We start from the raw sequence: 23,869 nt of genomic DNA, 5'->3' as shown, positions 1-23,869 counted from the left end.
CTCTCCCATTACCTCCCCCCCAAGAAAGGCTATTGAAACAAAGCGCGGCTTTTTTCTGACATATGCCCAGAGAACAGCTGAGCAAGTGACATGCAATTCACATTATTCCACACTCAGAAATCCTAAAAGAGTAATATTCCGCAAAGGGGTTGAAGTACTTCAGTTGAACCGTCTATATACCGGACGCTGCCAGCAGCAAGTCAATCAATCAATCACAGAGCTCGGCTTATTGCATTTAACATTAGAGTGTTTTGTGAGGGTTCTTCAAAAAAACACGTACACTGATGCGTGTGGCAAAATGTCAAAATCTGGATAAAGCAGAGGACTGTTTTTTATTGCGAGCTTGGCAATATTTAATATCATCTATGTACGTTTTTTAAAAATTGTTCAGAAGAAACAACAGAATGAATTAGAGTCGAAACTAAAGCCGTGAATTGAACACGTGAAGGAAGGGGAAAAGAAAGTGTAAAAATGGCCACTTGAGCGATTTATATGATAAATATAGAGTCACTAAAGAGCAGATTACAAACAGAAAGTCTTGTCGAAGAGGATAAGCAAAATTGGCCATGTGCTTTGAGATAAAGATTAGCGATATTCATTATGTTGCACACGCCATCCAATACACATTGGAATAAGGATATTCGTGTATCGTTTGTTATTAGTGTGATAACGATTCAATCGCGCGATCCGCCAAGAGATAGAGACGCACGCATATTTTGACGGATCGCCTAATATGATATAACATTGAGAGCATGCGCAGAGTGTCCGGTACGATGTGTACTAAGATATGAGCATGCGCGCCACAGATATATAGCATACAAAGTGTGCACGGTCTCTATTCTCTCTATTTCTCTAAGAGCATGCGTTTCATTCCCGTACAAGGTAAGGTGTAACACGAGCATGCGCACAGCTTGTACCCACCTCCCGTGCTGTCATATGAGTCTGCGCAGTAGCATTCTCTATTCATTTCCGTACAAGGTAAGGTGTAACACGAGCATGCGCACAGCTTTTATCTATAGTAAACTATGGTGGAAATTTAGACGAGTTTCTGCAAATAAGACTCTTCCCAGGAGGCATTATTTAAATCGATTTTTTTCGATTGAGATTGCTTACTTACGTTTATGAGCAAAAATGAATCGTGTACTTACTCATTCTAAATATATATATAAAGGCATTAAAAAATTAAAAATTAAAAAAAATAAAAAATAAAAAACGCAGAAAATCTTATTTGGATACGATGAGCTCCGAACACACCGACAGAAATAAAAATGAAAAAATCGATTCTAATGTGCCATACCCCCGAGACATCCGCAGAGCTGGGGCGTCGTATGGACTTCGGACCTGACGGCGATTAAATCCTTCTGTCCTTGGGTGTACGAATTACGCAAGAAAATGTTCTAGCCGAAGCATCAGGGGAGAGACCAGCCGGCCCCCAGACCATATCGGCTAATCCCTTGCATCTCTGCCACGCACGGAATCGGTTGAAAAAATAATGTTAAAAAGTCTAGTCTATTCGGTGAATTGTTTTCGCTGCTATTGTTATGCTGATTCCCCTGGAAAGGTGGTACAGTTGGAAAAACTTGGGCTTCAATATAAAACCGAGTCAAGTACGGTTGAGCGAAGTTAGCATCTGGATGGGTGACCTGAAAATTATGTCTTCTAAAACATTTTCTTTTTTTTTTCCTTTTTTTTTTTTTACGTTTTGTTTTGTTGTTGTTGTTGTTGTTGTTTTTTTCCCTCGCCGGAAGTGTCTTTAAATTAAAAATAAACAATAAAGATAAAAATCAAAAGCCAGGTGAAGTAACTACAGTGATTTAACGTCGGTACATCCTTCAGCTACCTGTCTGTTATCCCAGGAGGCCGACGGTGCGCACATTACCCAACAGAAGAAAACCGCGCAATAATAAAATACCAGCCATTATTGGCGCAGCCAGTGGTCTGAAAACTGATTTATAAGTTGAAATTCAAGATAAAACGGGATCAAAACATGATTATAAATAGCATATATTGGTAAAAGATACTATATAGGTTAAAGGTATCATAGCAACGAGGACTTCCATTGAAGCATTCATCGAAAAAAAATCTAATCAAATGTCGTGTAGGATTATAAATTACCAAGCTATTACTGGTAATTATCATCAAGTTTATGATTGTATATTATTACTAATAAATAATGATATTTCACTATTCTTCTCTGTTGGAATCTCAAACATTGTGTTCGAAGACCGCAGTTTTGTACAGAGTGTGATAATAATAATAATAATAATAATAATAATAATAATAATAATAATAATAATGGAACTTATATAGAGCACATATCAAAATACATGGCGCTTCACAATAAGAAATAAAATAAATACCAGACGTATATTACAATATTAATGAAATGTCATAGTTCATTGATGTTCACTTTGAACCAGAGGAGACAAAGTTCTTGAACAAATGAGTTTTCAGTTCATTTTTAAATAATTGGATTGAAGAACTTTCCCTAATTTGAAGTGGGAGGTCATTCCACATAATATCTATTATATATAATATATTTATGATATCCTCCGGCAGTGATTAAAAATTGCATGGCGTACGTGACGTCTTCTCTGTTCGTTGTTGAATTACTACAACCAAAGCTCCTGAAGTCTATTTTTCAATGAGAATATGACTAAAAAAGGGTAGATAATGGCTTCTTAGACATAATAACATTATATCAGCTTTCTGAGTACTCCCGCTATCTACTCCACCATCAACATGCACTATCTTCATCATCATCAGTCACCTTCCCGACCACCACCCCCACCACCATCCCCACCACCCCCACTACCATCATCGACCTCATCATCATCTTTAAAAGACCAAGTAGTAAGGATGAAAAGAGCTACAGGCCAATCTTTGGGCTGCACACTGATTCTTTCAAAAGCATTTGAGAAGCGTATTTGAGAGGCATAGATGTGATTCTCTGATAAACAATAAACACTTCAAGAACAATGATTTATTACATAATCCAGTTTGCATGGCTCTAGAAAATCGCATTTAACTGAGAACATCATTATCTTCAGTCATCTTTATTTGGTCATCATTATCAACACCATCATCATCACCGTCATCAGCATCAAGTCATCATCCTTAACACCACCTATCTGATTATCAACATGACTATCATCAACTGGTTCATTATTGATCATTCAGAATCAGAATCATCATCTTCATCATCATCAGCACCATAGATACAGTGTGGATGGGTGACCACACAGCTCAAAATAGCATCATGATCTCCATGTTTTGAGATGTACTTGTTATATATTTCACGCTTCACCAGTAGTCGATCAAGGTCATCATTATTTTATTCTAAGACGTGTGTGTTTGTATTACTATTTGTTAATTCATTCTGATCAGTACTTGATAGGTCTCTTTCTTAAGCCACCGAAGATTCCAGTTCATCGTACTCACAAACAAGTCCAGCGCCATGTACATCAGACAGCAAAAACCATTTGAAATATAATTGCGGAAATCATTCATCCAATAAATGATTTAAGCTTTTTTTGATCATCATGAGGTAGATTCTAGAACTACGTCGAGAACAAATCTAGACAGGTTGAACAAATAAAAAAATATCCACCCCCAAAGTTAAACTTTTGCTTCGCTTTCCCAAAATATTTTTTTAAATTATAAAACTCGTAATCAGCTCTTTGACAATTGTACAATCTATATTTTGTGTCCTTATGTGATTATTTGGGCTAAATAGCCGCTTTTTTTTATCGTGATTAAAGGTAAAATAAATCTGTAAAAGTCATAAATTAGAAACGTAGTAGTACCCCCACGGGGTGTAAATGTCATGTAACCATGAGGACGCGAGTAGAGTGCATGCATGCAGGCCTTGGATTGGAAAACACAGGGGAATAATGACTATATCTGGCTGGATTCATTCAAACGCTACCGAACCTTACGGATAGGAAACTTACTTGACGCGAGTAAACTCTTCACGAATTATTGAACTGTGAAAAGAGCCGTCACACGTAATCTATGTACTGATATCCGCTTGTGCAGTTCATGGGCTTCTTGGAGAAAGAGTTTTAATTCCTTGATGGAGAATATTTTATCTTGTGCATTTGTTTTGTATCGGGATGGGTGATCACAAACACGAAGCCATAGACACGCTACAAAAACGAGCACAAGAGCTGTTTAGTCTCTGTGATCAAGAAAAGAAAGGTTTCATAACACAAAACGACCTCGTACAGGTCATCTCAGAGCTTGAATTACCACTAGACTCTAAACAAGTTGAACAAGCCTTCGGCAAGCTTGATAACGACCAAAATGGTTACCTAACTCTTGAAGAATTCACTGAAGGTTTTGGGCTGTTTTTAGGGTTGGATCTGGATGACAATGCCAACCCAGAGTTAGAAGAGATCGCAACAAGTGACCCGGGCCGGGAATTATTTTACCTCTGCGATACTGACCGGAAAGGATACATAACCAAGACTGATTTACAAAGAGTTGCAATAGACTTGAATTTAAATTTTGATCAGTTAGATTTGATTTTTGATAAACTTGATCAAGACAGCAATGGTAGGCTCACTTTGGAAGAGTTTGCAGACGGTTTTGGAAATTTTCTTCGAGGTGTTGAAACAGGAGAAAGCAATGGATTGATTGAACAACATGACATTGAAGTTGAGTTGATCGAACCCGAACCGGCTAAAGATGTTTTTGAAAGTAGCCATACATTTGACTCTTCTTCTAACACAAAAGAAGACGCTGTATTCAGAGAGGTTGTCGAGAGCATTGGAGAAGAAGTGTTTTCAGGGTAATTTCATTATTTAGTTTTATTAGTTGCTCTTTTTACTTCATGAATGAAATATATAATCAAAACTTGTCTAGTCTTCCACCTCTATGAAGGAGTACATTTAATGTAAATGCCGGGTTTTTTCCTCTCTAGCGTTCAAACAAATACACAGATCACAGTAATACTCAAATCTATCTTATATTTTTAGTATCCGTCTTTAAAATGAGCGCCGTTTCTTTGTGGTAAATTCATTAGTGGAATATCTTTTCCTTTTAGCCACCGGAAGCCACTTCTATTTTGGTTAGAATACTAAACGCACGCTAAGCGATCCAAACCACTTTTATAAGTGTTAATTATATTTCTATCTTAGTGTTTAACCTCAGCACCTGTGTCTTACATTTTCCAGAGATAAACGTACATTTTCTCCACGATATATAATTTATTTATTCAGTAAAATAATACCAAAATTGGACTGTAATTATGCATTATAAAAATGTTAACCTTGATTCAAACTCCACAGCGATTGGCTTCGATTTACAGCTGTCAAGGTTATTTTATTATTATTGCAATTAATACGTAAAAACAATTTTTAGGTTTCCTGACGGTGTTCTCTTTCTGGTCAAATTGTATTCCTACGTTAGGTATTAATTTATGATATCAAAACAGTGAATATTTAATGCATGCTGATCTTTCACCATCCTGCTGCCATATTACAAGCTGTGTCGAAGAAAACAATTCAACTTTGATCGAGTGATAACTATTTAAGCGATTGCTGTCCTTAACGATTATTTAAAATAATTTTTTTAGGGAATTACCTATTTTTATCAATTTATTTCATTTTCGAAATTTTGATCGCAATATTTTGATGTGGAAAGCATTTCAGAAATGTAGTAGTTTCACTTCGTTGCCTGGCTCGTTGTTCAATTAAAGGTAAACTATATTATCATATGTAAAAAAAAGATTTGTGAAGTTCGAGTGAAAACTTTTTCACTTTTCGAAATCAACTGATAGTATTTTTTCATTATTCGAAAAACAAACTTGTAACCTCGTAACCTTGGTGTTTTTATAATATCAGTAGTTAAATGGTTTTTATGAAATTTCAAGTGGCTTCCCTCGGCTTACTCTGTCAACAAAGTCTACGCTTCTATAATTAATATGTAAATCATCTTTTTTAGAGCTTTGTCAAAAGATCAACTAAGAGAATTGTGGGAATCCCTTCAAAACAATGACTCTAGAGCGATACACAAATTTGAAGATTTCCTGAGTAAAGTTTCAACTGAGATCAAAAGAGCTCGAAATGATTCTGAGCAGCTGGAGAATGCCTTGAAAAGGTAAGATTATTGATGTTTCATTAGCATTTTAAGTCACTCTTTCCACACGTCATAATAAAATTCCTTAATTACGTTGGTAATTTTTGTTTTTTTATTGACATAATTGCCATATTACATTTGTGTGGTGAAAGTTAGAGCAGTAATATTACCAGTTTTAGATTATATGTTTTATTTACGAGTGACGATGTTTACAGTTAGTCTCAGACAGTGACTGTTTTTTCTTCTCTAGGACTTTGTTTCGTTTTATTTGTTATTCCTACTTTCAATTGTTTCTACTGTTTTATTTTTGCATCCAGGCAGTTTAATCATTCATTTCATAAAAGGATACTTAGGCATTTTATTAGTTTGTTAGTTTGTTTTCCACCTACCCTATCCACCTACTGGTTTTAGCCATTTTACTATCTATTTAGCTGTACGACCAGTAATTCATTCTTTCATTCATTCACTCATTCATTCATTCATAAATTCATTCGTCCATTCATTCATCTTATTTCTCATTTTCTTTTTTCCAAACAGTAAAATGAATTCTCATGATAGAGAAGTTCAAAAATTGTATGAAGAAATGGAACAGCAGATAAAATCTGTCAAAGACCGCTATGAACAAGAGGTATATATTGTATATCATTAGCCCCATAATGTTGATGTGGTCAGTTTTATGATTATGTAATACTTTTTATTTTTTTCTTTGTAGCAAGACAAGAGAGAAAAGGCTTTAAAGGGAGAATTGATGAGTGAGCTGGAAAGAAAAGAGATGGAGATACAGTGGATGCTAAACAAACAGAAAAAGGTACAAGAATGGCTGTGATTACGCTCTCCTCTCCTCTGCTCTCCTCTCCTCTCCTCTCCTCTCCTCTGACAGTCCTCTCTCCTCTTCTCAGTTTAGGCACCCACCCCTTTGGGTTCCCATGATGCTTTGTAAGCCCTTATTAATGGGTCAATCTTATTATATCTTTTATTTTATATTCAGCTCGAAGAATTGATATCAGAAAAAGAGCAATACCAAACGCAAATTAAGAGTCAAAATGAAATGCTTGTACAGGTAAGAAGACAAGTCATGGGATTCCTGTGTGTCCTGCGCAGGGACAAAGATCAGCAAAGTTGATTGCAAAATTTATTTTGGATAATGATCATTAATAAGTGGAGGCTAAAACTTCAATTGAAGTATATATATATAAGGTGGATGCATAGACAAGAGTAGATATTAAATAGACAAGAGGATACAAAGATAGCATGGAGTAACCTCAAGCTTTAGATTTCAATTTATCTTTCTTTCAAAGAAAAACATGAGTCTGGAAGGCCAGTTAACGGATTCTGTGATGTCACTAGAAGACACAAGAAGCTATGTGCACCAGCTGCAGGCAATGACAGCAGAAGAAAAGGAAGAAAGAGCAAGGTATACTTCAGCCTGACAAGAGCGCTTGTTATTTCAGCCGATGACGGAAAAACATTTAGTGAAAATAAACTTTTTTACACGACGCATTCGTAATTGTGTCTCGTGTTTTTCAGACAAGCAATGAAGATGACAGAAGGAATGAAAATTGAACAAGAAAGTCTTATTAAACAGCTTGATCTACTAAGGTAAATAGTCCTCGAACATCTTCGGGTCATACTCGGTGCTTGCCAACTTGTTAACGAATGATTCGTTATATCATTGATATTAAATAGAGATGTGAATCAAAAATTACGGGACGACAGGGATTCGATAGAAGCTGCTCACAAAGCGGTAAGTAAGAAATGTAAATCTGTAATATTTTTGGAATAGAGGACAGGGGATGGGAACGATGGGTTCTTAGACGAGGTCGGGGCCACACGTGGGGGGGGGGGGGGGGGGGAGGGGTGGAGGGAGAAGGAGCTATATATATGAATTTAAATTGCAAGGGGGTGGAGGAAGAAGGAGCTATATTTATGAATTTAAGTTGCAAATTCTTTAAGGAACTTTAGTCAGTTCGTCAGTTCTAAACCTCTAATTGACGGATATTATAATGTTTACTTTCGACTAACGACAATAGTAAAGGAATAACGGCAAGATGCGGTCCGACGATGCATAACGCAATCTTAATCATATATGTCACGTACCGTCACGTCATCTATGCGACAACTAATGTTTTTGCATGTTTACTAATGTGTCCGTTTTTGATGGTGCTGTTGCTATGAAAACGTGTCGTCGGGAACACACACGCAGATGCTAATGACAGTACGTATACAACAAATAATACTTTGATTATAATTTTTCATAATGATTATTTATATTGAATTTATATTGTTATTGTTCTTTTTCACATTTTCTACCATTAACTAAGTATTAACTAAGCCCCACCCCTCCCCCCACGCAAATAAGGTTTTCTTTGGGGGGGTAAGTGGTAAGCACGACACATTACCTTATTTCTTACCTTTCCTTATTATCCTGCAATATTCGTTAACTTATTAGCTCAAAAACTAATTATTTGAAATGGGATTCTTGAAATTTTATTTTATTTTGTATTTAATTTATATATTTTTAAATATCTTGAAATTGCTATGTTTTATCAATACTATTTCTTGTTCATTAACTTACAACCTTAATGGTAAGCACTAATAATAGAACAACCATTTTAAACATGCTCTAATAGATATTAATTTGAAATATTGTTTTAACAATTTTTATAAATTTTTGCTCTTAACTTTTTTGACGTCTTTAAAAAGCCTTAACTAGTCTCCAGACTCCATATGTCAGCTGTAAGCGAAAAAGTAAGCGAAAAAGCATAATGCACCGGCATGGCGCACCGGCATGGTGCACCGGCATGGCGCACTGGCATTGCGCACCATTCCCGTATAACCTCATTCCCGTATAATCGTATAATTGTATAATCTCATGACCATGGAAAACATCATAGATCAACCTATTTTGGGTACGTCACTTACAAACAAACAATAGATGAATAAGATGGAAATATGTACCATATCACGTGACCCCATCCAATAAAAAAATAAAGGATCAAATAAAATGCATGTACTTTCTTCCTAACTTAAATATAATTAGTGTTAATAAGTGGCTGTATTTTTGTAACGTTTTCATGGAACAGAAACGAGATCGGGGACACAGTCTAAGCGATGAAATAGAAGAAGCTGAGGTAAAAGACACGCTCAATATAACAATAAAATAAATAATTAAACCAATAAAATCGATTTTCATTCTTCTATCCTTGGCTTGTAAAATAATTAAAGTAAACGACAAACCTTTGTTGCCTTGATAAATTTACTTTAAAGTAAAAAAACACGATACCTTGAATAAAAAAAATCGTGATATCTAAAAATTCCTTGTAAACTGCTTCTTTAAACCTTGACTTAAAAGCACTCGTACGTAAAAGCTCAAATACTCAGAATGAAAGGTGTAAGCATAATGGTACTGTTTTCTTTCTCCCTAAGCCTCACTCCTTTTAGCCAGCATCAGCGCTTCATAAATATTTGTGTTGGCGTTGATCAAAAGGAACGGTGGGCTTTTGCAACATTGTAACATGCTGTTACTCTTACTCTCGACCCCAGATCACTCTTACTTTTACTGCGAATTCTCGACGAAATGTCAGAGATTAGATATATTTAGCTATTCGCCGAGCATTCGCAGTGAGAATAAAAGAAATCTGGGATCGAGGGTCTGTCGTTCGTAGAGCCTGCATTCCTCACGGTCAGCGTTGAGAAACCCAGGCTCTCGGGACGAGGTTGCTCAAGTATGAAACGTTTTCTTGTTTTTGTTAATAACGTTTGTTTTTATTTCAAGAACAAGCACAAAAAGGTGAATAGACAAGGGTCCAAGATGTCGAGTTATTTTGACGGTCCGTCTAAAGAGACACCTGAATGGGGTCATCAAGGTGCATTCGAGTCCATCGAAGAGGGTAGACAACACGATGGATCCAGGTCCAGGTGAGCGACCCTGAACAAACTTCTTCGACTTCTCTCTCATCTGCGTAGCTTCAGCTTTGAATACACTTAAAACAGAGCACAAATGGAGAAAAGGGGTAAAGTGCGCACATTCGGCGTCCGATGATTGCAGTTGAATTTCAACTGACGGAAATACCGACGTTAAATATAAATATAACACTTTAGTTTACGAAGCTCAAAAGAAAAACAAAAAAACCATCTTGCATGGAACCTGTATTTTTTAACCAACAATCCCATGCCTAACGAATTAGTTACCAGACTTCCTCTGTGCGGAAAATACAGAAAATCTCATCGTGTTCAAAGGAATGCTTAGTAAAGAAACAATATAATATACTCTGGAATTTCACCGCTGACAGCAAATTGATCACAAGTTGTATTGGCTTTTATAAATATTCCTATAATATTAATGACAGAAACTAATGATTAACTAAACTAAAATTCCTATTAAAAATTGATAGGCTCGGTCGATTGGTTTGGTTGATTGGCGAAGCCAACGCTATCATACATAATGGCGACTGATAAAATATGAGTGAATATACTTGATGTAAAATTCTTACAAGCACTTACAGAACTTACATTTTACCACTGATAATTACCATAACCACGGAAATAATATAAACTCTGTAAATTTAAAACTAAATCGTAAATATTATAAAACTTTTGCTTTGTAAAAGTGGCGAGTTAAAGCGACGAAGATCCTCTAAACGAAGCAAGAAAGTAAAGAAACAAGGTGCTGTGGCCGGACCAAACTTTTTCAGCGCCACTGGCTTAAGGTAGGGTGTGGCCAAACACTTGCGTTTAAACTAAATGGTTGCTAAGCAACGTTTTAAAACTGATTTCTAAATCACACAATCTATTAGTTACTATAAATAATAGTACTTAATCTCAATACGGCAATCGTTACAGTTACAATATTAAACGTAAATGTTACATAATTCACGTAAAATTTCCCGTCTTTACGCTTACCCGTAAAATCTCTCCGCTTTTCGATATAAAGAAGCAAAAAACTGGAAACCTTCTCCTCCCTTCCTCCCTCATGCCCCCCTCTCTCTCCAGATGATATTGTTAATCCGCATTAATGAGCTTTATTAATCATTTCTTAAACAGTTCTTCAGACCTGACTATGGCACCCTCGATGAACCATGAAGTAGAGTTTGATGGTGACGTGGAACTGGGGAAAATAGCCGAAGATAAACCGTCCACGCCCATCTGGGCATCCAAGATAATGGCGGCTTACGAAAAAGCAGGTAAGAATAGATGTGGAGACCATATGATCATGATAAGATAAATTTTCAACTGATTTTCATTTTTATAACCAGAAGAAAAAAAGAAGGAAGAAGGAGCTAAAGGAGCAGCCACGGAAACTGAAGAGTTCAGACAAAGAAAAGCAGAATTATTGGCAGCAGGTGACGTTCTTTGATATATTATGATTGGCATTTGTCAATCACAATACGACGCGTCTATGCCTATGTTGGTCACCCATTTAACTATTTTACACGCTAACCAATCAAAAAGCAGAAACATTTTTTTGGCAGACTGCCATTTCCTGCTTACAAGTCGGAGAAAAAATGAAAACAGTCGCGATGTTGTTCAAAGAAAAGATCTCAGATTGACTAACGAGTGAAAAGGTTGATGGGGGTTGCCACGGTATCACGCATCAAACCATTCAGTGTCACTTTGCTGGACACGGATGCCGACACCTAGGGATAGACCTAATCCACTGTTTTCCCATTTCAGACCACCTGTCATGTCGTATTCTCAAGGGGATGACATGTGGTATGAAATTATGGGCAAAACATTACACCCAAGTGGATTTGGTCCATTTTCCCCATAAATAACAAGCCAATCAGGAAGCAATGGCAGTTGAATGGATTTCTTTTTTTCCATGCAGTATATTTTTCATAAATAAAATTTTTTTTCTGATGATAGAAGAAAGAAGCTCTGAAGGAGAAGGAAGTCATCCATCAGCGTATTCTTCTGAAGAGTACAGTGGAAGTGATCGAGAAGAAAGACCAAGGTTCCCACGTACCGCTCCTGTAGGAAAGGACGACGAAAGTACACACACTGTGAGTCATTCAAACAAAACTGCACGTAGTTTGTTACTTAAGGAGGGTATTTAAGGAGTTGATTGATGGGAGTTAAGTTTTGATGATGTTTTCTCAGGAGTCTGCTAGTGGAAGTTCCGCTGCCCTAGAAGTATGGAAGGCGCCTACACCAGTCAGAGTATTCAAGATAGTGTTTGTTGGAGACTCGGGTGTCGGGAAATCCAGTTTCATTCACAGATTTTGTCATGACCAATGGAAACCTTCCTTCACTGCGACTATTGGTAAGTCGTATAAACATAAAATGTTGCGTCACTTGGAACAGGAATTGACTGATTGCTCGTGTGGAGTGTCAGCTAGTCTATACCCAATAATCCGGCTTCAGATTTTTATTTGTACATATTCTTGATCTTTCGTTGATTTATATTCAGGTGTCGATTTTCAAATCAAAAATATGACGGTCGGAGGTCGAAGTATCGTGATTCAATTGTGGGACACCGCTGGTCAAGAAAGGTGAGGCTCACATGACAGTAATATATTAGGTTCGATTCCCTCACTCACCGACTCGGTGTACGCATATGATAATTAGAGTTGCTTCGAGGATGTTTCTTTAGGTTCTTCGGTTTTCCTCCTTCTGCAATCAACTTTTAAAGTCCAATTCCATCATGAACCTACATGATTGCCACAGGTTTGTTAGCCACTGGCTTTTAAGTGTAACCCTCGAAAAAAAGGACGATCGAACGATTAATATGGAATATTGTATGTTAATCGTCGTAAAATGACCTAAGACTCATTTTTTCATGTAAATGTTGTTTGAAAGGTTCCGCAGCATCACGAAACAATACTTTCGCAAGGCCGATGGGATACTAGTATTCTATGACGTCACAGCTGAATCATCGTTTATCAATCTGAAGAGTTGGATGGCTAGTGTCGAAGTAAGTTAACATGATCTACCTTGATTACATCTACAGCCTATCAAGTTAAACTAAACTGGTTAAACTTGTAGGATTTCTGAACATTAGCACGCATTGACGCACGGCCCCGTGGACTGTCCTTGCGCTAATCTAGTAACCACTGATACATTGTTTATCAACAGGAAGGTGCAGAAGAAAAGGCGACGCTAATGATTGTAGGAAACAAGGTTGACTTATCTGAAGATAGTAATATGAGAGCAGTCAAGACTGAGAACGGAGAATATCTTGCAAAGGTAAATTATCACCATGGGATCCCTGTGGTGTAAACCTAATACCATACCAGACTGTCTGTGATTCAAATACTTCAGGTATTATAACAAGGAAATTATTCTGTGGTCATTCTAGTCATACAGGAGCATGCGCAAAAAGAAACTAAGATAGCTTTGTCAACTGAGTCTGCGTTCCTTTTGGTCAGTGCCTAGAAGTGTAGAAATCCATTTGACACAACTGTCATTGTTTCCTGATTGGTTATTACGACAACCCGTATCCATTGACGAAGACCAAAAATACTGCAGGCTCGGGTAATGGAAACGTAATAACACGAACTCGGGCTCCCTATGCTTTCTTTGTCTAATTTTTTTCCTCTCTCACAGAACTATAACGCCCTTTACATGGAAACAAGTGCTAAAACAGGATACAATATAAATGAAGCTATGAACAAGATGGCCGAGTAAGTATGTCGTTCAGAGGCCTGGGCATTAATGTCCTTGGTTTATCATTGATATTATTATAAAATCCTAATATTATTTCTTTGTAGGGTTTTACAAGAACGAGAAGACGAAATGATGCAAAGTGTTTTAAACCTCGTTAATGTGCATCAAACAAAAAAGAAAAAATGCTGTAAATCCTGATATTTGGTCACCCTGTGTCTCTTAGATAGAGATTTATTAGTTAATATCAATTTTTAAAGCCGTCTTTTGATAAACAACCAATCAAGAAACGACAGTTTTTTAACCGATAGGCTTTGCGAATGACGTTGTTTACAAACAACTGTTCTTGATCCTTTGCGAAAATTCTAACAAAGTCTACAAAATCTTTTTTATCTTCAGTTCATGAATTTCGCATTGAATAAGCATAATTATAAAGAAGTAAAACGACAAACTGTTGCTATGGGTACGTAATAACGCTACAAAACATAAGACAAAGCAATACTGAGTGTGATACCAAATAAGGCTAAAAAAGGATGTGTATGCATACGTGATCTTTATTGTATTTATTGATTATTTTAGTGTAATTTGGACTAAGTGTAACAGGCAAACACCAGTCAATGCATCAATTCGTTTCTTCATTTTACACCGATCATAAGGCGTTTTTATTAATTCATACTTCGTAGTTATTAATTTATTATTAATATATTATGGTCATTAGCACTGCAGCTTACTCAAGTCGTAAAACGGAAACAAGCTCGACAAATTACATTTTCGGAAACTGACAGTATCGTTCCTTTAAAACTGTAATCCTACTTTAATCTCTGTCTGTCGGCCATGGAAAAGTTTTCCAAAAGTGACACAAGACATTAATTTATATAAATAACGAACTATCATGACAACGAGTTGTTATGGCCTTGGTTACACATGTTGAATTACCAATATATATATATATATAATCATTATATTATATATATATATATAGGCATTTATAGTATTCAGTTATTTAATCACAAATTATCTAATAGCAATCAAATGTGAAATTAAACAAAAATTAATAAATAAATAAATATTTGATGAAATTTAGATAAGGTGTGTTTGAGGCACTTACCCTTCCATCTGATCTAGGGGAAATTTTAACCAATAGCGCAGCGCACTGATTCTAAAAATAGCTTAAAGATTCGGACAAACATTCACATTCTGTTTAACCGCTACGAGGATTATACAAACCGATTTTATCATTTTTACTTAAAGTTACAATAATAACCCATGTAAACTAAGATCAACTGCGATCGGCTGTGAAAATTATCTGCTGAAAGTAAACTTGTAAGTTTGTTTGTCCGAACTTCGCCTTTGTCTTCGTTTTTTATGACGTCACGGTTGCGCTGCGCTATTAGAATCGAGAATTATGAATTTCCTAACCAAACTATAAGGAAATAACGTTACTTATACAAAGCACTTGACAGCAGTGACACAATAATGAGTTATGTATTTTTATTGTAATGGCGGGCCATGTTTTTATTTTTGGCTGGTCAATCTTCGTAGGGTTCACGACACCTCAGTTTTACAGTGACGTCATTTGTACGTCACTATTTCAGATCAGCTTGTTACTGAGATTATGTGTCACTAAATATTCCTATTCCTATCTTAATGTTTAGCTGGATCGATCAGATTCTCTTAACCACCCCTTCTATGACCCTTTAGAGGCAAAGGTATAACAAGCTTTACGACCCCCCACCCTGCCTGTACTTCGGCCTCTAAGTCACTATGACGACTCTCGGTGTTGCCCCTGGCTACACCGGCTTTCAATGTTTTCCATATTTAAACCAACAGCAATGACGAGAGAAATAATATACAAATGCATGATGACAGCTGAAAACACTTCATTATACAGGATGAAGATACATGAAGTTTTAACAGTCAAACGGCAAAACAATGATAAATTATATCAGTATATCAAATATGTGACAAACGAATAGATAATAATTTATTGAAATTGATAAGATTAACACTTTAAAGGCTTTTCATCCGGAACAACGTACTACAGAAGAGTAGCCCTAAGAAAGTTGGTCCAAATAAACATTATCTACCAAGATTTCCCCCCGTGCTTTGAATGTAGCGTTCTCAAGAGTGGTCTAGTTAAATTCTATTTGAACCTGAACATCACCATAAAAAATTTAAACATATCCGGTCCTTAATATCACTTTTCATTCTCGTCTAAAACGTTCTCAAAGATTCAGTTCATAATAGCTAAATGAATCATATTCAATAAAATTATTTTTATATTGTATGAAGTTTTATTAAGCGAAGATTGATGGTGGTTATCAAGCAGTATTCGTGATAACATCTTCTAGGTTCATGCCAGTATTATCTTGAGGCGGTGTGATTTTCTCCATTATTTTGGCTGTTACCGTCGGTTCTCTTGTCATCCAAATCGATAGCTCTTTTTCTTATTTTTTTCAAAGTTTTCATCACTTCTATCTTTACATCACTTATTTTCCAGCAGTAAAAGAATGGGTTGACAAGAGACACACAGAAAACTATGGTCCTAGTAATATCATAAGCGACATCTATTTGCATAGTTGGTCCATGGACAAGGAATGCAATAAGAGTGCTTACAAATGGTAAATAAGCAACGACAAAAAGACCAACAACATAAGCCAGATTTATGGCTGATCTCCAAAGTTTTTTCACCTTCACCTTCTTTGCCGTTGTTGTCTCACTGTCACTTGTGTTAATTCCTGTAACTGATGGACATTGTAAACCTATCTTTTTCCTGTGATGTTTCATGTATCTAAATATTTGGCCATAAGCAAAGAAAACATTAGCCATCCCAGACAAGATGCCAATAGTGCCAATCACTACGAAAGGGCGAATGTCCTTCATAAAGAAACGTCCACAACTCAAGATCGTTAGGCCTATCCAGATGGATAATGTACTATTGATTGCGCGCCGTTGGGTAACGTATAACTGGTACCTCATATGGAGTTGTAGAGCAAGCATACGATCGAGACTTATAATACTCACTGTCGAGCAAGATACCGCAGCAGAAATCCATGCCACTATCTCCATTATAATTCTGGCAGTACAGCTAAGACTGCTTTTGCTATAAAGCCAAGCCATCTTATGTACGACGTAAGATGGTTGTACTACAAATCCAGTGATGAAATCAGCTGTAGCAAGACTAAAGAGATATATGTGGTTGGGTGAGTCTAGATTTGGGTTGCGCCACATCGTTACCAAGATAAGACTATTGCCAGCAACTGTTGGTAGAAAAACCACAGCATTCAACACACATGTAAGCACTACATAAGGTATTGGTTCTGTGTTTACAAGAAGTGGATGAAGAAAAAGGCAGGAATTCGTATCCGAAGATGATGAATTGTTCATAGTAATTAGCATTCAAAGTCTCGATCCTTGTATCACCGATACCGTTCGCAACAACGGCATTCAAATCTGAAAGACCAAATGTTTACAAGACTAAATATACATTATTCAGTTTAAGTGTTTGTGGGTAAGTCATTTACCATACACCTGTATGCAGATGACTAGCCAGTTCTTCAATTAAATGTCCAATTTATGTAGTTTCTCACTTCTTTCTCGTTATGACCACTATTTTCTTCATTTCCTTTTCATCGTGAAGATTTTTAATGATGGTAACTCAGTTGCTCTAAGTGCATTTAACTCTACATTTGGTCTCAAATCTGACCAAACAAAACAAAAACTAAATAAAAAGTAAAAAATGCAAATATAGGAAGGATGAACAGCTTGGAAAGTTGAACAAATGGTGACAAAATGTATACAATTCAATGTTTTCCTTTCATGACAAACATGTTCATACTTAAGTGTTCTTGGTTGACTCACCTGAAGGCGCACTTGTTAAAGACAGTCTTAATTTAAGTGTTTTTTTCGATCATGAAAATAAAACTATAACCATGAATTCTAAGATAATTGCGTCTTGCTGTAACTCATAGATGATATTGGTCTCCAGTTTTAGGCTAGTGCTTTTGAATCACAAGACTTTTTCAAAGTAGACAAGATATCACAGTAGCAACGCTAGCAAGAGGACATCAAAGGCACTAACACGTTCTACAGGAGAGATGTATCAACTGATGCTCCCTTTTTAGGCAGATAAAACTCTATAAAATTCTTATCCTTTGCCATCTTATTTATCGCTTCAATTTTGATTTAAATAGAACTTTAAATCATTATCCCTGAGGCTTAGGCAAAATTACGAGGCGTTGCTAGGAGAAGGCGAATAATTTGTTTTGTTGACTGAATAACTATCTGTACGCTCTTTTGTTACGTTGCCAATAGCCTTATTACCATTAACATCATATCTGTGGAGAGACATTTCCATCTTACTTTAATTTGTTTAACGACCCAAGCGTTTCCCGCCTAACATTTACAGTATAATAGAATTATCGCAGCATGTTCTGCTTTTGGTTCGCTCCACATGAGGGGGATTTTCTTTCTATTATCTCAAATCATCAGTCATACTCAGAACTAAAACAGGTGTATATATTAAGTCAGTCTTCATGAAGTTAGAACTCGCTGCTCAACTTAAACGATTTGTTTCCTCTGTATTAAGACAACCTTTAGTTCAGGATGTTTGAGACTAAATATTTGACACTGAAGTAATTAAATATAAAACTCGTACTCGGTCTGATTCGGGGAAAGGCACACGGCCGGAAATTAGTTAAACTAGAAATGTACACACATAAGGTCTTGTATAAAAACTAGAAAACTGAACTTATAAGTAAGTGTATGTGATGCTACCTTAGTATTTATCTCTGCCGTCAATCTCTATCAGATTAAAAAAATAATAAGTACCTTGCACCTAGGTGAGACATACTATTGTGATTGACATAGATTATTGTTTGAATTGAGACTCGAAAAGTGATCATGAAAACATGTGAACGATGAAAAACTTGCGTTTTGGATGCCAAATTAATTCATTTCCTTTGGTTAATTTCTATTTTTGTGTTTTAGAATCGAGAAAGGATTTATTGCTTCATTTTGTTGGAGAAAGCGTTAATCGGTGATGGATTTCCGAGAATTCATTATGTGGTGTTAATGAGAAAACTTTATTTCTATAGTTTCTCATTGGTTGGCACCCTGTATTGATGTCCAAGGCATTTATAGAATGGGTTTATATAGAATGAGGTCGAGATGAAATTAATAATCAGGGATACAAAGGGACAGCAAGATATTCCTCAGGTTACTTTCACCATATTTTCCTACTTTCCCCATTTATTTAACTTTCAGTGCTTTTCTCGTCGGTTGTAGTTTTTTTGTTGGTGTGTTTGTTTGCTGAGGCTTCTTCCCATGGTTTTTATCACTGGTTGGAACCCTGTGGTGATGTTCATTGAAAAGGAATAAGGGGATGAAAATAACATTAGCAATCAAGGTTCCTTCACCATGCGTTTTCTTAACAATATTATTAGTGTGGTTTTATCAATTATGACAACGATCACAGATCCTCAGCAAAATCATATTTACCATTTTTCACGTATATTTAACTTGGACTGATTTGTATTTTTTCTTGGCTTTCTTTGTTTTTTACTACCTATTTTTTCTAGTTTGTGACTGTGCTTGCTGTTGTTTTTTCCAAGGTTTAATTCCATTTATTTATTATTTAACTAAAAGAAAGGATTATTTAAAGAACATTAATAAGAATGGTGTCTTGGTTAACAAGGTACGTTTTGAGGCCAGTCACACACGAGATACCGAGGATTGAACCTCAAACCAGCAGGGCAACTTCGTATGTACATGCCATTAGGAGCGCATGAGATGAATCTTGTGCAATCGAAAGGATGTTGGTAATCTCTCCATGCTTTTCCTTGACAGAATATAGCTGAGAATATTGAATAAATATGGTTATCATTAAGTGTTCTTGTCAAGCATTCTTTATATATCACATATCAATAAAATCTACATCAAGATAAGATGTTTTACCTGGAACTGTTGGTCCAATCGTGGTTCCTGGACTTGATGGCTGAGTAGTTGTGGTGTCGGGCAGTGGTGATGGAGTAGTTGTGGTGTCAGGTGGTAGTGGTGGTGTGGTCGTGTTAACGGGTGGTGGTGTGGTCGTAGGTACTTTGGTCATGGCTGGAGTCGTGCTAGGGGATGGTGGTGTGGTTGTTGACTGCGTAGTAGTGGATGGTTGTGTGGGAGTAGGTGGTTGAGTAGGAATAGCATCAAGGATTTCTCGAACATGTTCGCTATACATTCTTCCATTTACCAGATTATTTTGGTCCCAAGAGCAATCCCACAGCATTATACCGCTGACACCAGCTCTGTTCCTAATTTGCTGCAATTACAACAAACGATTGTTGAGTTTAGAGATCAATTATTCTAATGGGACAGAATTGTATAGAAGTAAAGAAAACGATATGTTGTGTCATATTCAAGGAGCACTGTGATTGGACGGGACAAGAATGGCAACATTCTGATTGGCGGACGTGTATGGTCTATCAGTTAACACTCACTTCATAAAGGGTTCTCAAATCATCAACAGTACGATGATATCGTGTTTGTGACGAAGCGCTTGGATGTGCTGGTAGGCCAATCATGATACCAATATTTTTCCTACTGGAAAACGATAGCCATTGATTTAGAGACGTCTGAAAATCTTGTCCAGCTCCTGTCCAACACGGGTTATTATAGAACTGTATGAAAGTATAGTTTGTCAATTCTCCAGCATCTGTCGAGAGACGTATGTAGAAAATTATGAATTATCTTTCAGCAGTTCAGTAAGTTTGATAGTCTAGTTAAGTTAATCTACCCAAATCTAATTTTTCCTTCTCAATTCCATTTACAACATCATCCATCCATTCATAAATTAATTTACTTGCAATTATTTATTTATTCATTCAATTAAGTTAAGCACTCACTTACTCATTCATTCGTTCATCCATCCGTTCATTCGCTTCCTTGTTTATTTAAGTCAAATAATTACCAATTGAACTAACCTTCCAGAGCTGTTCCTGGTTTCTGAGGTCCCAGCCAGCGATCAGGATGAGGACATTGTGGAGCTGAAGTCATCAGGTACGACTTCAACGAGTCGCTTGCCATTAGTCGGCGCAGCTCTCTAATGAGATCTGGAAAGTATTGATGACTTCCACCCTCTATGTTGAGGTCGATTCCGTCAAGTATTGTACTACAAAAAAGGTTGAAAAGCTTACTCATCATACATTTAAAAAATTGGCACCATTTTTCTTCTAGACTGCAGGGAGTAGTTGCCTAATTTTTAGGAGCCAGGGCCTCTTGCTTAAGCGTTCCAAGGTGCGCCCTTTACCCCCTCAAACTATCAGTGCTACTTATAACGGTATTTATAGCTACAGAAAAAAATAGTGGCAATCACACTGGATCACATTAAATGCAGTGGTACTGCATGTGAGTGAAAGTACCCCAATAAGTGTGAAAGCGCCACTTAAATAGCTCAAGGGCGGATCCAGGGGGAGGGTCGGGGGGGGGGGGGGGGGTCGCGACTCCCTTGTCATTCCTGAGGTCAAATGGGCTCCCTGTGGTAAAAATGCGACTGGGATTCCTTTGCCCACAAAATTTACCCCTGAGACCCCCCCTTTAAAAAAACCCTGGATTCGCCCTTGTAGCTATATTTATCACGTGACCTATACCCTAGACATGCGCAGTAAGAAGTTATGACATAGATGGTACATACGTTCCAAAGGGCCTAAGATCTCTTATGTTAGCATCATTTCCACCGAGGAACAATTGCCATAAAGTGTTGGCAAATTGAACAGCCTGATCTCTGCTGTTTAATATTGTATTGCCAGCTGAACCACCAAGAGAAATAAGAACTTTTTTTCTGTTTTGTTGACAGTTTCTGATGCCTTCTTCAATTCCAGGACAACGAAGCAAGAATGGATGTTGAGGAGAAACTCCGCCACCACAATGATAAGCAAAGTTAAGTCCTGGGAGCGAGTCTACATGACAAGAAATTAATTTCTCCAAATAAGAATATTATTAAGAAAATTATATTTTATGAAGTCAAATTAAGTCCTTAAGTGGAAAACAATATGACTAGTCCTATCAATGGTATATTGCCTCCATTCTCGGTATTTAACTTATTTTTACGTACCTCTATTTCTTGTATCAAAAAATGTGACGAGGAATGCCAGGTTAATAATGTCATACTGTGAGTTTTGACAAAACCATGTTAAAGGTCTTTCATAGTTTGCTGGACCAAATCGAGGTCCTGCACCGTTCTGTCCCCAGTAGCCTATCAGTAAAGGCCTGGAAGGTATTGTCCTGCGCACACGGTTAGACCCTTCAAATACGAAAAATAAATTACAATTTCAGTGGAGTAATGCAATTATACGCCGAAGTGTGCTAAAGATGTCTTTGGATTGTTATTTATCATATATTATTTATTATATATTAATATAACGCTCTGTGGAAAAGCATTTTTTATGAAGAGATCCCGTATTGAAATAAAGGATATAACAATAATAATAATAATAATAATAATAATAAATAAATAAATAAATAAAATTAAAAAAAATAAAAAAATAAAAAATAATAATAATAATAATAAGATACATAATAAGATATTGCTCGAAGATTTGTGTGTTAGGAGGGGAGGGGTGGGTTGGAGTTCTATTGCGTAATTAATGCATTCAGAACTGAGAAACGTGATGTTTGCGCCAAGATATGAATGCGTTGCACTTGAGTGAAGGTATGTAATATCAAGGGTCAGTCGTTGATTGATTTCACTTGAACCCAAGACAAAGAAACCAGAAAATTTGGTACAAAATCAGAAGTGATGTATAAAAAGTTTGCTATTTCAATAAAATTTGGTAATAAAATTAAAATGGAAAGTTTTTCACGCTACCCAAGAAGGAATACAGACACTGGATACTGATTGGTCAAAATAAGATACAAGTCACATCACCCTTGAGCTCTACAAGAGAACTGATTATTCCAAAGGTTTGGTTTTATTTTTTCCGTGTTTTCAAAATGGGCGTTATGCAGGATTGAAAGCAGCCGGGACTTACTCGATAGCTCGGATTAGATACATCAAACTAGGACTCCAATTCTTTTAGAAAGAAACTAGAAACCCAAATTATAAGGATTAGTCAGCAAAACGATATGAAAAGTCATTTAAACATTTGATTCAGACAAAGACCGGCAGTGACGTCATTACCTCAATTTACGTAGTTTGAATATGGATGTTTCAGCAATTGTCATTTGGTCTTTCCTTTGGTAATGAAACTGATACGATCAACCTTACCGGTGTTCACATTACCGGTATTAAGATGCTGTATAAGGTACTAGGAAGACGACACAGCAGCAGGATTGCGTGGTTTTAGAGTCCAAACCGACGCCCCGGACGAGTTCACGCCTGACTAACTTTTTCTCCTTGTATGGTGGTTTCCTGTTTACCGATATCTCGTAAAGGTTTTTTACAGATAATTTTTATAAAACAAACCGGGTTTTTTGCTACTTTTTTTATTAAACTTGCTACAACGCTATCTGAACAACTATTTTTCGCTAAGAAAAAAGAGAGAATGGTACTCTCGTTCTATGCAACTGAGCACCTAATTTCTTAGCTACAACGCATTTAACAATTATTTTTCGCTAAGAAAAAAAAGACACAATGATAATCTCATTCTTTGTTACTTTGAATCTAAATTAGCTACAACGTCATCTTAACAACTAGTTTTCGTTAAGGAAAACGAACAATTTAAAAATGATACTCTCGTTCTTTTACTGAGCATCCAACTTTATTTTAACAACTACTTTTCGCTAAGAAGAAAAAAAGAAAGACAGAATGATACTCACGAAATGATGCTGATTTGACTCCAACAAGCAGCACTAAGCCAAGCAACAGTACCAGTATTCCTGCACGATGGACTGTATGTCCTTGCATCTTGATTGATATCTTGGTAGTACTTCGATGTAGAGAGCTGTTTATGGTTTGCAGCAAGTTGTGGACGGAATGATATCTACTCTCATGCATTTATCTTTTTATATCCAATACCCATGCATTACTAACCACAACTAAGGGGGCTGACACCGCAACATCAAGGGCTCATTTCCTTTTTTGGCATCAAGTAAATATCCCTAGCAGCCGGTTCGGGATGCTTTGATGTTTGCGCCAAAAAAACTAAGAGGCACGATTTCATTTTTGCTATGACGCATTTGCTAATGCTAAAAAGCTGTT

General features: G+C 36.6%; 3 protein-coding genes across 6 annotated transcripts; 1 reads left to right on the top strand and 2 right to left on the bottom strand.

Annotated features, from left to right (window-relative positions):
• The first annotated feature begins 3,828 nt into the window (after positions 1-3,828).
• Positions 3,829-14,762, top strand: LOC116302806 (EF-hand calcium-binding domain-containing protein 4B). 4 transcript variants are annotated; one of them, XM_089040035.1, is made up of 20 exons: positions 3,829-4,792; positions 5,947-6,102; positions 6,619-6,709; positions 6,794-6,889; positions 7,070-7,141; positions 7,380-7,495; positions 7,609-7,680; positions 7,768-7,825; positions 9,165-9,212; positions 9,857-9,999; positions 10,692-10,790; positions 11,125-11,264; positions 11,337-11,423; positions 11,947-12,083; positions 12,184-12,343; positions 12,491-12,572; positions 12,880-12,994; positions 13,156-13,266; positions 13,627-13,703; positions 13,791-14,762. In XM_089040035.1, the coding sequence occupies exons 1-20, from the start codon at positions 4,116-4,118 to the stop codon at positions 13,882-13,884; spliced, it is 2,631 nt and encodes an 876-aa protein (XP_088896161.1). In that variant the 5' UTR covers positions 3,829-4,115; the 3' UTR covers positions 13,885-14,762. The 4 variants fall into 4 exon arrangements, with proteins under 4 accessions (XP_088896161.1, XP_031568045.1, XP_031568047.1 ...); XM_031712185.2 differs by having other exon boundaries at positions 3,830-4,792; positions 12,181-12,343; XM_031712187.2 differs by lacking the exon at positions 9,165-9,212 and having other exon boundaries at positions 3,830-4,792; positions 12,181-12,343.
• A 931-nt stretch (positions 14,763-15,693) lies between these two features.
• On the bottom strand, positions 15,694-18,762 carry LOC116302808 (beta-3 adrenergic receptor-like). Its single transcript, XM_031712190.2, has one exon. The coding sequence runs from the start codon at positions 17,080-17,082 to the stop codon at positions 16,048-16,050; it is 1,035 nt and encodes a 344-aa protein (XP_031568050.1). The 5' UTR covers positions 17,083-18,762; the 3' UTR covers positions 15,694-16,047.
• A 398-nt stretch (positions 18,763-19,160) lies between these two features.
• LOC116302807 (uncharacterized) lies at positions 19,161-23,665 on the bottom strand. The gene is made up of 7 exons (XM_031712189.2): positions 23,488-23,665; positions 21,785-21,973; positions 21,365-21,629; positions 20,655-20,842; positions 20,172-20,386; positions 19,639-19,993; positions 19,161-19,537 (listed from the first exon to the last, which is right to left on the bottom strand). The coding sequence occupies exons 1-7, from the start codon at positions 23,663-23,665 to the stop codon at positions 19,371-19,373; spliced, it is 1,557 nt and encodes a 518-aa protein (XP_031568049.2). The 3' UTR covers positions 19,161-19,370.
• Between the last annotated feature and the right edge of the window lie 204 nt (positions 23,666-23,869).

This window comes from Actinia tenebrosa, unplaced genomic scaffold (genome assembly GCF_029948245.1).
Source record: "Actinia tenebrosa isolate PJP-AT-01 unplaced genomic scaffold, QUT_ActTen_1.0 PGA_scaffold0__85_contigs__length_37466705, whole genome shotgun sequence".
Lineage (NCBI taxonomy): Eukaryota > Metazoa > Cnidaria > Anthozoa > Actiniaria > Actiniidae > Actinia > Actinia tenebrosa.
The sequence above is the reverse complement of the archived record's forward strand: the minus strand, read 5'-3'. Positions and strand labels throughout refer to the sequence as shown.

Bases quoted from the DNA above. Each gene is read 5' to 3' on its own strand.
- LOC116302806 (XM_031712185.2), top strand. From the start codon at position 4,116: ATGGGTGATCACAAACACGAAGCCATAGACACGCTACAAAAACGAGCA. The intron at 6,890-7,069 runs GTACAAGAATGG...TTTTATATTCAG, and splicing joins TGCTAAACAAACAGAAAAAG to CTCGAAGAATTGATATCAGA. The intron at 9,213-9,856 runs GTAAAAGACACG...TTTTATTTCAAG, and splicing joins ATGAAATAGAAGAAGCTGAG to AACAAGCACAAAAAGGTGAA.
- LOC116302808 (XM_031712190.2), bottom strand. From the start codon at position 17,082: ATGCTAATTACTATGAACAATTCATCATCTTCGGATACGAATTCCTGC.
- LOC116302807 (XM_031712189.2), bottom strand. From the start codon at position 23,665: ATGCATGAGAGTAGATATCATTCCGTCCACAACTTGCTGCAAACCATA. The intron at 21,974-23,487 runs GTGAGTATCATT...TCGTATTTGAAG, and splicing joins AGTCAAATCAGCATCATTTC to GGTCTAACCGTGTGCGCAGG. The intron at 21,630-21,784 runs GTACGTAAAAAT...CTTGTCATGTAG, and splicing joins TTTTGATACAAGAAATAGAG to ACTCGCTCCCAGGACTTAAC.